The following is an 11,772-nucleotide window of genomic DNA, read 5'->3' as shown; positions in this document are numbered from 1 at the left end:
CTCCCCCAACTGCTGAATGCTAACCCGGCCTCCTTCACCGTGCCTCTAGCCCCATAGCCCTGCCCCATAGCCCTATCCCTAACCCCAGAACTCTACCTGCTATCCATGAAACTCTACCCTCACCCCTTAGCCCTAACCCCGTAATGCTATCCCAGAACCCCACAGCTCTACCCCCGTCCCCAGCCCTCACCCTAACTCAAACTCTCACCCCTTAGCCCTAACCCCATAACGCTGATCCAGACCCCTTCCACCGTAACCATATTGCTGCCCACTCTGGCCCCTGGGGGGTTAGACCTGACCCCGGCCAGTTTTCACTTTCAGCCACCACTTTCCCCAGGCATGCCCCAGGCTGGCGCTCTAACCACTGGACCGTCCAGCCTGTCCAGCAGCAGCCCCGCCGGGTGCGACTAAAGGGGCTCTGGCAGGGGGTCTACAGCGATGCCCAGGAGCGCCAGGGCTTGTCTGCCCCAGGGTGAGCTGCCGTGGGCCGTGCTGGGGTCCGTACGCTGCACCCTGGGCGGGTGGAAGGGTCTCCCACAGTTTGGGGGGCCTGGCTCCGTGTCTCATTGTCCTCTGCCCCCGTGTCTCATCCCCTCACGCTGACCCTCCCTGCTCTGTGTCCCGCAGGCCGCCCCCCCCGGCGCAATGGAGATCCCCATGCTGGCCCCCATCTGCCTGATCGAGAACAGCCCGGCGGGGGAGCTGCGGGTGCAGCAGGAGGCGCTGCGGGTGCTGGCAGAGATCTCCCAGCCCGTGGTGGTGGTGGCCATCGCCGGGCTGTACCGCACCGGCAAGTCCTACCTCCTGAACAAACTGGCTGGCAAGAGAACAGGTGGGAGACCCTGGGCGGCAGGACTCCTGGGTTCTCTCCCTGGCGCTGGCAGGGGAAAGGGGTCTTGTGGGTCAGAGCGGGGGGGCTGGGAGACAGGACTCCTGGGTTCTGTCCCTGGCTCTGGGAGGGGAGTGGGCTCTAGTGGTCGGGGGGGCAGGACTCCTGGGTTCCCTCGCTCTGCGACTGTCCCAGCTCCACCCCTCTCTCCCCAGGGTTCTCGCTGGGCTCCACCATCCAGTCGCACACCAAGGGCATCTGGATGTGGTGCCTGCCCCACCCCCGCCGGGCCGGCCACACCCTGGTGCTGCTGGACACCGAGGGGCTGGGGGACGTGGAGAAGGTGAGTGGGGGCGGGGGGCAGTGTATGAGAATCAGCCAATTTGCAGAGCAGGATGGAACGGCCCTTGTAGTTCCCAGGGGCTTCTGGGACTTGTAGTTCCCAGGGGATGCTGGGCATTGTAGTTCAGGGCAAGGCATGCTGGGAAAGGGGATGGGGCATTTAAGGAGCTCCCGCTGCTAAGGGACAGACTCAGTGAGCCTCATGTAGGGGAAGGAGGCTCTGTCTGATGTGGGGTGATGCCCTCTGAGGGGGGGCAGTGCCAGTGCCAGTGCTGGGAGGGCTGGGGTTGCCGTGGTGGGGCTGGGAAGGGAGGCCCAGGGGTGTGGCTGGAAACACCTGTCGTGGCTGGGGAGAACTGTTGAAATATTGAAAATGTTCCCGTCCCGAATCGTGATGAAAAGTCAAAATGGGGGGAAAGTGTCAGGGCTTGAAAATCGGAAATGTGTCCTGGGTCCGGGTCACGCAAAAAAACGTGAAGAATTTTCAGACATTGCATTTTGATTGTCCACTTTTTTTTTTCTTTCTTAACTTGGTACAAATTTACCAAAACATCGGCAAGGAGATGTCATTTTACCTTGAGAAATGGAAAGTCTCTGTTTAGACAAACGGCCAGTCGGGCCCTTTCTACAGTTCTGAAACTTTTTTCCCCAATAATTTTTCAAGTTGGGAAATATGCCTTAAGTGACCCTATTTCGTGAGTGATTTTGGTGTCAACAATTCAATGTTCTTCAGTGACAATTTCCCGACCCGCTGTAGCGATGGAGGGCAGGCCTGGCATTCAGGAGAGCCAGGTTCAAATCCCTGCTCCACAGACCCCCGGTGTGACCTTGGACTCAGTTTCCCCACCCCGCCTGCCAGAGGGTGTGTGATGATAAATACATTCCATCTGGAGGGGGGCTCAGACGCAGCCGATAAGATGGAAGGGCCGGTAACGCCAGCCACCAGGAGGCCAAATAAAGTTGGGACCTGAAAAATGCATGAGAGCAGCTGCAAACCCCACGCCCTGCAGTGGGGGCTGCTGCATCTGAACCCTGTGGGGTGGGGCGGTGCCGCCTTCCCAAAGCTTTAATGCAGCCACATGGGTTGGAAACTTACTTCAGTAAGAGAGGAGCAATGAGAGCTCCCACCTGCTCCCATGCCTCCGGGAGCTGGGGATTTCACGGGGAAATACACCAACCCTAAATAGTGACTCTCTATGACAATGGTGCCTGTGGGAGCCAGCTGAGATCACTCAATTAGGGTGAATTCCAAACAGAATGGGGAAGACAAACTCCAAAGCTGGTGACAGGTTTCAGAGTAGCAGCCGTGTTAGTCTGTATTCGCAAAAAGAAAAGGAGGACGTGTGGCACCTTAGAGACTAATCAATTTATTTGAGCATAAGCTTTCGTGAGCTACAGCTCACTTCATCGGATGCATCCGATGAAGTGAGCTGTAGCTCACGAAAGCTTATGCTCAAATAAATTTGTTAGTCTCTAAGGTGCCACAAGTCCTCCTTTTCTTTTTCCAAAGCTGGTGGATATTCCAATATTTAGTTTTACCAATCCAGCACAAAACAGCCTTGGTAGGACCTCACTGGTTGCTCAGAAGTCCAAACAACGCAGCTCCCTTAAAGTGCCCAGCCTCAGGCCTCCAGCCAGGTACCCATGTCAAAATATGATGATTTCTGAAACTCTTATTTCATCATATAACAGAAAAAGTTCTTCTGATCCCAAAGGACCAGCCACATGCCCAGATCAATATATAACTTAGATCTTGCCCCAAAATCACGCTTATAGCCAATCTTTATGAACTAAACTAAAATGGATTGAAAAAGAAAAGAGAGAGCGAGCGTTGGTTAAAAGATCAATGTACGTACAGACGTGAGGTCAGTTCTTGAGGTTCAGACACACGGCAGAGACGATGAGCTTGTCGCTGCAAAGAGTCCTTGTAGAAATAGTCCGAGGTTATAGCCCAATGTCCATATTCAGGGTGATTCCAGCCAGTGACTGGGATCTCAGTTCTTATGGCTTAGGCTTCCCCTGCATGAAACCTTAAGCAGATCTGCGATAAACAGGATCAGGTCCCAAGGCTTTTTATACATCTCTAGCAGCCTCTTGACCATTCAGTCCTGGGTGAACAATAGACTTCTGATGTTACTCCTCGTTTTTCAAACACCCTGGTAATTAACACAAGGTAATTTGTCCATGAAGCTGTTCATATACAGTTTACCACAGACTTTGAAGAGACAGATAAACAATGCCACTAATTCAAGGTGCATCTAAAAGTTAGCCTTCCCTGGTGATCTCTGCAGCCACAGCCACGGTCATAGACAGGAACTGTCTGGTCACTGGGTTTGCATCTTCTAGATATAAGTAAACACACGTAGCTAGCAGTTCCCTCCAGTTTCTAATCTACAGGTTTGCACTTCAAAGTTCTGGCCTAACTAGCACGGAATGGTCCTAATTATCATTCGCTCACTGTTCTCACCCGCCTCTATAGGTTGACTCTGGGTCAGCTGGCCTGCAGGATGCTTAATTCTTTCTGGCTGTGGACGATACTTCGATGAGATGTTATATTATAGTCAGATAACATCACACTCTCTGAGCTCCGGGAATGGGAATTCACTGTGGCCTGGGCTGGGACTCTGGAGAGCTGGGGGCTGATCCCCTGGCCAACCCTTCCCCGTGCCTCAGTTTCCCCATCTGTGCCATGGGGCCGGGGATCCCGCCGTGCTCTGCAATGGGCTGGGAGCTCTGTGGCTGGGGCGCACTCGGGCCGGTGACGGTGGGTGTCGTTCCAGGGTGACACGAAGAACGACACGTGGATCTTCGCGCTGGCCGTGCTGCTCAGCAGCACCCTGGTCTATAACAGCATGGGCACCATCAGCCAGCAGGCCATGGACCAGCTGCAGTATCCTTGCCTGGGGGCCGTGTCTGGGGAGCCGGGTCTGGGGGTCTGGGGGGCCCCATGTCCCCACAGAAGGGCTCCGCGGTTCCTCCAAATGCTTCACCCCCAGCGAAATTGTGACCCACAGTGCAGGGTGTGCTCCACGGCCCCTTTTAATCGCCGCTCTGCATGATGGGGTAACAACCCACTACTGCCACCAGCTGACAGAGTCGCTCCTTCAGCTCCAGTGCTGCAGGGAGCTGCTCCGGACCCTGGAGGTGGTGGGTTCGATCCCTGCTTCCGAGGGTTGTGATGGAATATCCTCCCCTTCCCCCGGTCCCTTCTGAGCCCCTGTTGCAGATGGGTAGGGGGGACTCTGAGGGAGTGGGACCTCCCTGCGTGGGGCACCGCATCTCCGGTTCCTTAGCCGGTCCCCAGCTATGTGACGGAGCTGACGGAGCACATCAAGGTGAAGGCGGCAGGTGAGGGCAGCCGGCAGGAGCGGGAGGATTCGGCCGAGTTCGTGCGGTTCTTCCCGGCCTTCGTGTGGGCCGTGCGGGATTTCACGCTGCAGCTGGAGCTGGACGGGCGGGAGATCACCGAGGACGAGTACCTGGAGAACGGCCTGAAACTAAAGCCAGGTAGGGGAGCGGTGCTGGCCCCAGGGTGGCGCTAGGGGGCGCTGGGCTGCAGGGGGTAGGGTGGGGCTCTCCCCTGGCCGTCGGGGCTGGCCCCAGGGTGTGGCTTTTGCTCAAGACACAAACCCAAGTGTGTCTGGGAGTTGGGGCTTTCGCTGTCCCCCTGGCCACGTTGCAGCTTGGACGGTTCCCCAGCTCCCCTCAATCTCCTGTGGATAGTGGGGGTCTCTTTCCCGCAGGGGGGGAATCTGTCCAGCAGCCGCCGCGCTGCCCCCCAGAAGCAGCCACATGTCGGCGCAGGGCTGCTGCCCAGCTCCGTCTCCTCCCCAGGCAGCAGCCGGCGAGCCCAGCTCTACAACCTGCCCCGCGAGTGCATCCGCCAGTTCTTCCCGGCCCGGAAATGCTTTGTCTTCGTCCAGCCGGCCGGCAGGAGGGACCTGCCCCGGCTGGAGGAGCTGCAGGAGGACGAGCTGGAGCCCGAGTTCCGGGAGCAGGTGGCCCGGTTCTGCCACCACGTCTGGGAGACGTCGAAGCCCAAGACCATCCCAGGCGGCCACGTGGTGACCGGGGCCAGTGAGTGTCGGTAGCCCTTGGGCCGGGGAGTGATGGGGTCAATGGGGCTCATGCAATGCTGGGCGGGATGAACCGAGCTGGGAGGGGGTCCCATGTGGCCAGCACTGGTGGGGCCAGCGCTGGGGCCTGTGCCCAGCTGTGGGGTGCGCGGTTAGGAGGGGCGCTAGAAAATTGTCGAGGGGCGGAGAGAGGCAGAGCAGGGCCCCATGGTTGGGGAGTGAAGCCGGGCTCATCCCAACGAGAAACGAGGCACCAATTGCTCATGGAGAGGGGGGATTAGCGGGTATCTGGGGTGGGGAGCGGGGCACATCCTAGGCTCGGTGTCTGTCCTGCAAGGAGGGGCACGGAGCAGGTGGAGTCCTGGAGAGTGTGGGAGGAGCTGGGTGGGGACCTTACCCCTGCTCACCTTTGACCACACTGGTGCTGCTCTTGCCTCTCCGGCCGTGCTGGGCCCCCTGGCATTGACCCTGCCCCCTCTGGCTGCTCTGGGCCCCCTGGCATTGACCCTGCCCCCTCTGGCCGTGCTGGGCCCCCTGGTGCTGACCCTGCCCCCTCCGGCCGTGCTGGGCCCCCTGGCATTGACCCTGCCCCCTCTGGCTGCGCTGGGAACCCTGGCACTGCTCCTGCCCCTCCGGCCGTGCTGGGCCCCCTGGCATTGACCCCGCCCCCTCTGGCCGCGCTGGGCCCCCTGGCATTGACCCTGCCCCCTCCGGCCGCGCTGGGCCCACTGGCATTGACCCTGCCCCCTCCAGCCATGCTGGGCCCCCTGGCGCTGACCCTGCCCCCTCTGGCCACGCTGAGCACTCTGGCACTGCTCTTGCCTCTCCGGCTGTGCTGAGCCCCCTGGCATTGACCCTGCCCCCTCTGGCCACGCTGGGCACCCTGGCACTGACCCTGCCCCTCCGGCAGTGCTGGGGACCCTGGCACTGCTCCTGCCCCTCTGGCCGTGCTGGGGACCCTGGCACTGACCCTGCCCCCTCTGGCCGCGCTGGGCCCCCTGGCATTGACCCTGCCCTCTCAAGCCGTGCTGGGCCCCCTGGCACTGACCCTGCCCCTCCGGCAGTGCTGGGGAACCTGGCGGTGACCTACGTCGACGCCATCCGCAGCGGGGCGGTGCCCTGCATGGAGAGCGCGGTGCTGGCCCTGGCGCAGATCGAGAACTCGGCGGCGGTGGGGGAGGCCGTGGCTGTCTACGAGGAGCAGCTGGTGCGGCGGGCGGCGCTGCCCACGGAGAGCTTGCAGGAGCTGCTGGAGCTGCACGCCCAGTGCGAGCGGGAGGCGCTGCGGGCATTCATGGCGCGCGCCTTTAAGGACGACGACCGCAGCTTCCAAGGGGAGCTCATGGTACGGCCCCTCGCGCCGGCCCCAGGGGTTATGGGATAGCTGCCCCACTGCAGGATGGGCGGGACTGGGGCTCCCCTGCTCCCTGACCCCCTTCCCCGGTGCATCTCCCAACCCTGGTGTGATGGGTTCCCCCTGGGGTGCCACCTGGAACTGGGGTACCACTGAGCCCCCTGACCCACCAGCCTGGGCTCCCTCTCACCCTGTACGGCTGTGACAAGCTGCAAAGTCCTCCAGCTGCACTTTCCCCAGCATTCACACGGGGGTGGGGGGGGGCACACCCAGCTGCAGTTACACGCCGGGGCTCTGGCCAGCCCCTGCATGGGCAGGCTACTCCCAGCTCCTCAGCACGCACCCCCTCTGGCGTGTAAACCCAAAATCATACCGGCTTGCACTCTACGGCGAAAGCTCATAAAATTCGCCCCCTCCCTCAACGTGGAGAGGAATATGCAATAGCCTTTGCCCCTGAGTTAGGATTCCTGCACACTTCACTCCAACTTGCTGGTTTAGATAAAGCAAAAACAAGTTTATTAACTACAAAAGATCGATTTTAAGTGATTATAAGTGAAAGCAAACAGATCAAAGCAGATTACCTAGCAAATAAACAAAACCGTAAACTAAGCTAATACACTAAAGAGATTGGATCTGAATTCGCAGACTCTCACCCTAAGGGATGATACAAGCCGGCTGCAGATCCTTAAGTGACAAGCTGCACTTGCTGACAGCTTGGAATCCCCAGGTGCTCCATCCCCAGGCCAGAAACCCCTTCAGCCCGGGCCCAGCACTTCCCCCAGTTCAGTCTTTGTTCCTCAGGTGTTTCCAGGAGTCTCTTTGGGTGGGCAGTGAAGAACCCCAGATGACGCCACTCCCTGCTTTATGTAGCTTTTACATCTGGCAGGAGCCCTTTGTTCCAAAACATGGTTCTCAGACCAGTCTGTGGGAAAACCCTGACATCCCAAGATGGAGACCAGCATCATGTGGTCTCGTCACAGGTCCTTGGAGGTCCAGCAGTCAGTATTTGGAGGCTGTGTGTAGGGTTCTCAGGAAGGCTCCCCAGGTGGGAGATAAACTTCTCCTAAGGCCTGTTGTTTTTTCCTAGTGGCCCATTGCCCTGAATAGGCCCTTCCCCACCAGCTGTCTAGACTGAAAACATCTTGTCCGGTGGGCGTTCCCCAGGTGTATCTACATTTGCAGGACAGACACATCGTCAATATTCGTAACTTCACATACAAAAATGTTGCATGCACACTCATGGGATAACGGTATTCAGCAAATCATCACTTTTCCAGGACACTGCACACGCCTTATCTTGCATAAAATACACCAAAATTATGCCATACTCATGTCACCCTAATATCCCGGAAGAATATGGGGTGCAGGGACACATTCGGCCCTGCTTAGCTGGAGACCCGAGATGCCAGGCCAAGGGGACCCGGCCCAATCTCCAGCCCCAGGCACATGTGGATCGGCTCACACCCCTGCCCCATTCAGGCCCTGTCATGGCTTGTACCCCTGCCCTGTCTGTGCCCCCCACCCTGGCTCACGGCCCACCCTGTTTGCACCCCCCCACCCTTGCCCAATCTGCACCCCCCACCCTGGCTCACCCCTGCCCCGTCTGCACCCCCCACCCTGGCTCATGCCTGCCCTGTCTGTGCCCCCCATCCTGGCTCACGCCTGCCCTGTCTGTGCCCCACCTGGCAGCGCCGCCTGGAGGAGCAGAAGCAGGAGCTCTGCCGGCGCAATGAGCTGGCATCCTCGGACCGCTGCACGGCCACCCTGCTGGAGCTGTGGGACGAGATGGACGACCGGATCGGCCAGGGGGTGTACTTGGTGCCCGGGGGCTACCAGCACTTCCAGGATGACCGGCAGCGGATGGTGGAGAGATACCGGCAGGTGCCGGGGAAGGGGGTAAAGGTAGGAGAGGACTGGTGCCTGGCTCTGTGTGTCTTTGTGCCCCCTCGTTGTGCAGCCCAGGAAGCCCTGCTGAGAACCAGTCAACAGCTTCCCCCACCTGGACAGTTCCTGGATCCTCCCCAGAGTGGGGGCAGCATCAGAGTGTGAGCCTACCCCCCCCCCCACAGCCCTCCTGACTGCCAACGTGCCGGGTGTGCCTGGTTCCTGTGGCCCATCCAGCCCTCGGCCGCTCTGCTGGGGCTGCTGGCGGGGGCCAGTTATAGCCTGTGTGACGAGGCCGTTTGTCCTGTTACAAACCGGGTTCAGCCCCCAGCTCATCCGGAACAGGCGTCGAGGGTGTCGAGTGGAAACCAAATGCTGACTCTGGCGCTGGATGGGAGCTGGCGCCCCCGAGAGGGGAAAGGCCCCATGTCCCAGGCCCTGCCCCCCTGAGCCAGCCATTCCGTGCCCTGAGGCCGGATCAGGGCCCATGCCCCCTAGAGAGGAAAGTGCCCCTGTGTTCCAGCGCCCGCCCCCCCTCCAAGCCAGCCAGTCCCATTACTCTCCAGTACCACGATCCAGAATCCCGACCTGGATCCAACCCCACAGGACAAACTCCCTGACCCTGTGGCTCCCACTCTCCATCCCCAGGCCGAGGAGGTGCTGCAGGAGTTCCTCCAGTCCAAGGAGGACGTGGCCCAGTCCATCCTGCAGACGGACGAGGCCCTGACGGAGAAGGAGAAGGAGATGGCAGGTATCCACCGGGGGGACGTCACGCCGCTGGGGCGGAGGGGGAGGGTGCTTGGGCCGCAGCCCGGGCAGGCAGAGTCACCATGGCCCTCCCCGTGCCAACCCACCTCTCTCTCCCTGTCCCAGCCGAGCGAGCCCGGGCCGAGGCAGCTGAGCGGGAGCAGGAGGTCCTGAAGCAGAAGGAGGCTGAGCTGCAGCAGAAGCTGGAGGACCAGGACCGCAGCTACCAGGAGAACCTGCGGCAGCTGGAGACAAAGCTGGAGGACGAGAGGAAGAAGCTGCTGGAGGAGCAGGGCAAAATGATGGATCAGAAACTGAAGGTACCAGGGTGCTTGGCGCTGTGGGGATGGATGGGCAGACCCGTCACGGTCGACCCTGGCCCCATGCTTTGGGGGGCTCCCTCACTTCAGCGGGATCTGGAGCTTGGGTGGCGCGGCGGCTGGCAGCAGCGCCACCGGCCCTGCCCTGCTCTGCCCCATTTTGCCGGCTCCCGGCATGGATCGGGAGAGGAGGGGCAGGGGCAGAATGGGGGCAGGGAGGGGGCAGAAAGAGGCGGGGTCGGGCCTGGGGCAGGGGGTGTTGTTCCGGGCCCCGCACCCGCCTAGGGACGGCCCTGCGGATGGGCACAGCCCGGGCAAGGGCACCCCTGCCCCTGGCCTCAGCCTGCCCAGGGGCGGGACTCCTCTGCGTGCGGCAGCCAGGGCGCTGGCAAATGGCAGGCAGGGGGTGGGATACCAGGCTAGATGGGCCCGTGGGGCGGATCCCCCAGGGATGGGATTGCTGGGGGGCGCAGTGTGGGGAACGGCTTGTGAACACACACAGCAGGGCTCATCCCCTCTAGCAGGGGGCAGCAGGGACACACACACACCCTGGCCCCCCCTGCTTTGGGCCCCCATTCCCCCCAGGCCAGCGCCACGCTGTTGCCGTGACCTCTCCCTGCCTGTGGGGTGGGGGCTGTCCCATGGGGCGGAGTGGGAATCCCCCTCATGCTGTCGCTGCCCCCCAGGAGCAGGAGGCCCTGCTGAGGGAGGGGTTCCGGGAGGAGGCCGGACGCCTGGAGAGCGAGATCCGGCGCCTGCAGCAGCAAAATGAGGAGGTCCGGAAGCCGTCATGGATCCAATCGGCGCTGGGGATGCTGGGCGACGCGGCCTCCCTCGTGCTACCCGGCTTCGCCGGCAAGGCCGTCGGGGCCATCACCTACCTCGTTCAGCGCCTGTTCTGATGGGGACCCCAGTCACCCACTCGCCTCTGTACCCCAGCGCCCGTTCACCCGTGGAACCCCCCGCCACAGGACACCCTGCCGGCGAGCAGCTTAGTAACGTCCAGCAAAGGCTCTCAACCTCCTTGCTTCATGGCCTGGGCTGGCCCCCCCCCGGCAGGGCCAGGAAGGAATATCTCCCCTAGAAGGCCTTGCAGGGAGGGTGCATTGTGGGAGACGTGCTACCTCAAGATGCACAGGTGCTGTTGGAGAGGGATCCTGGGGTGGATGGGCTCATTGGCCTGATCTGTGGGCACAGCCCAGGTGAAGTGCCAGAACACTACACCTGGAAACCCAGCACTCCCCAGAGCCGAGGCAGCCTTCTCCCCAGGTATCTCCCCACCCCAGGCCGAGGGATGGGAGCTGGCGTGGGGGGAGGGTGCCTCTCTCCTTGCCTTGTAGCTGGTTGGCTTTAAACTCTGCAATTAAATAAATGTCCCCACGAACCTCACTGCTAATGTGTCTGGGGTCCCTTTGCTGCTCTCTGGTGACATGAATCGACGCCCCTGAAAGAAACGTGCGGGATGCCTGTGTGCTGGGATGAGCCGTGAACCTGACTTGGCTGCCCTGAACTTCTTGCTGCCAAGGCAGGGTCAGTGCTGTGAGATTTTTAAGCAGCAGGGTGTCTAGTGGTTAGAGCAGGGGGCTGGGAGCCAGGACTCCGGGGTCCTCTCCCTGGCTCAGGGAGGGGAGTGGTGTCTAGTGGTTAGAGCAGGGGGCTGGGAGCCAGGACTCCGGGGTCCTCTCCCTGGCTCTGGGAGGGGAGTGTGGTGTACTGGTTAGAGAGGGATGGGGTTGGGAGTAGACAGCCACACGGGTGGCAGAGCTGTGAGGGGCAGGAGAGCCCAGGGCTGGGAGAGCAGGTGGCTGTTGGTTGGTTGAGGGGCATCGGCACCATGGGCCCGTTTCCAGATGCGGTGCCTCTGGGGCATCCATCTGTTTGGATTTGACAGCCGGGGACGCCAGCCCAGCCAGAGCCACCCGGCCCAGTGCTTTCTCGCCGGGACGCCTGTGTGGAGTGGGGTGATATCGGGGCTCCTGGGGCCTGCAAGGGGCGTCTCGGTTGTTTGAAATCCGCCAACATAACCCAGAGGCAGAGGAAGCTGAAGCTGAGCCGTGGGCGCTGCCTGGTGGGGGCGGCGGAGGGCAGGTCGCCGGTGACGCCGGTCTCGGTGGCAGCTGCAGCCGTGGTCCCTGCAGTGCCCTGGCCGTTGTGAGCCCCCCGGTGCAGCCTCCGCGCCCGGCGATCAGGGGCTTGCTCGTTAACATGTCCTATTGAGGT

General features: G+C 61.1%; 1 protein-coding gene across 1 annotated transcript; it reads left to right on the top strand.

Moving 5' to 3' along the window:
- The first annotated feature begins 639 nt into the window (after nucleotides 1–639).
- On the top strand, nucleotides 640–10,927 carry LOC141976973 (guanylate-binding protein 3-like). The gene is made up of 10 exons (XM_074938152.1): nucleotides 640–832; nucleotides 1,045–1,172; nucleotides 3,952–4,061; nucleotides 4,476–4,678; nucleotides 5,006–5,248; nucleotides 6,312–6,592; nucleotides 8,291–8,503; nucleotides 9,134–9,236; nucleotides 9,359–9,552; nucleotides 10,239–10,927. Exons 1-10 carry the CDS (start codon nucleotides 646–648, stop codon nucleotides 10,452–10,454), a joined length of 1,878 nt encoding a protein of 625 aa, XP_074794253.1. The 5' UTR covers nucleotides 640–645; the 3' UTR covers nucleotides 10,455–10,927.
- The last annotated feature ends 845 nt before the right edge of the window (nucleotides 10,928–11,772 follow it).

Source organism: Natator depressus, chromosome 24, assembly GCF_965152275.1.
Source record: "Natator depressus isolate rNatDep1 chromosome 24, rNatDep2.hap1, whole genome shotgun sequence".
Lineage (NCBI taxonomy): Eukaryota > Metazoa > Chordata > Testudines > Cheloniidae > Natator > Natator depressus.
The sequence above is the reverse complement of the archived record's forward strand: the minus strand, read 5'-3'. Positions and strand labels throughout refer to the sequence as shown.

Coding starts and splice junctions, on each gene's coding strand:
- LOC141976973 (XM_074938152.1), top strand. CDS start 646: ATGGAGATCCCCATGCTGGCCCCCATCTGCCTGATCGAGAACAGCCCG. Junction 833..1,044: donor ACTGGCTGGCAAGAGAACAG/GTGGGAGACCCT, acceptor CTCTCTCCCCAG/GGTTCTCGCTGGGCTCCACC. Junction 4,679..5,005: donor CGGCCTGAAACTAAAGCCAG/GTAGGGGAGCGG, acceptor TCTCCTCCCCAG/GCAGCAGCCGGCGAGCCCAG.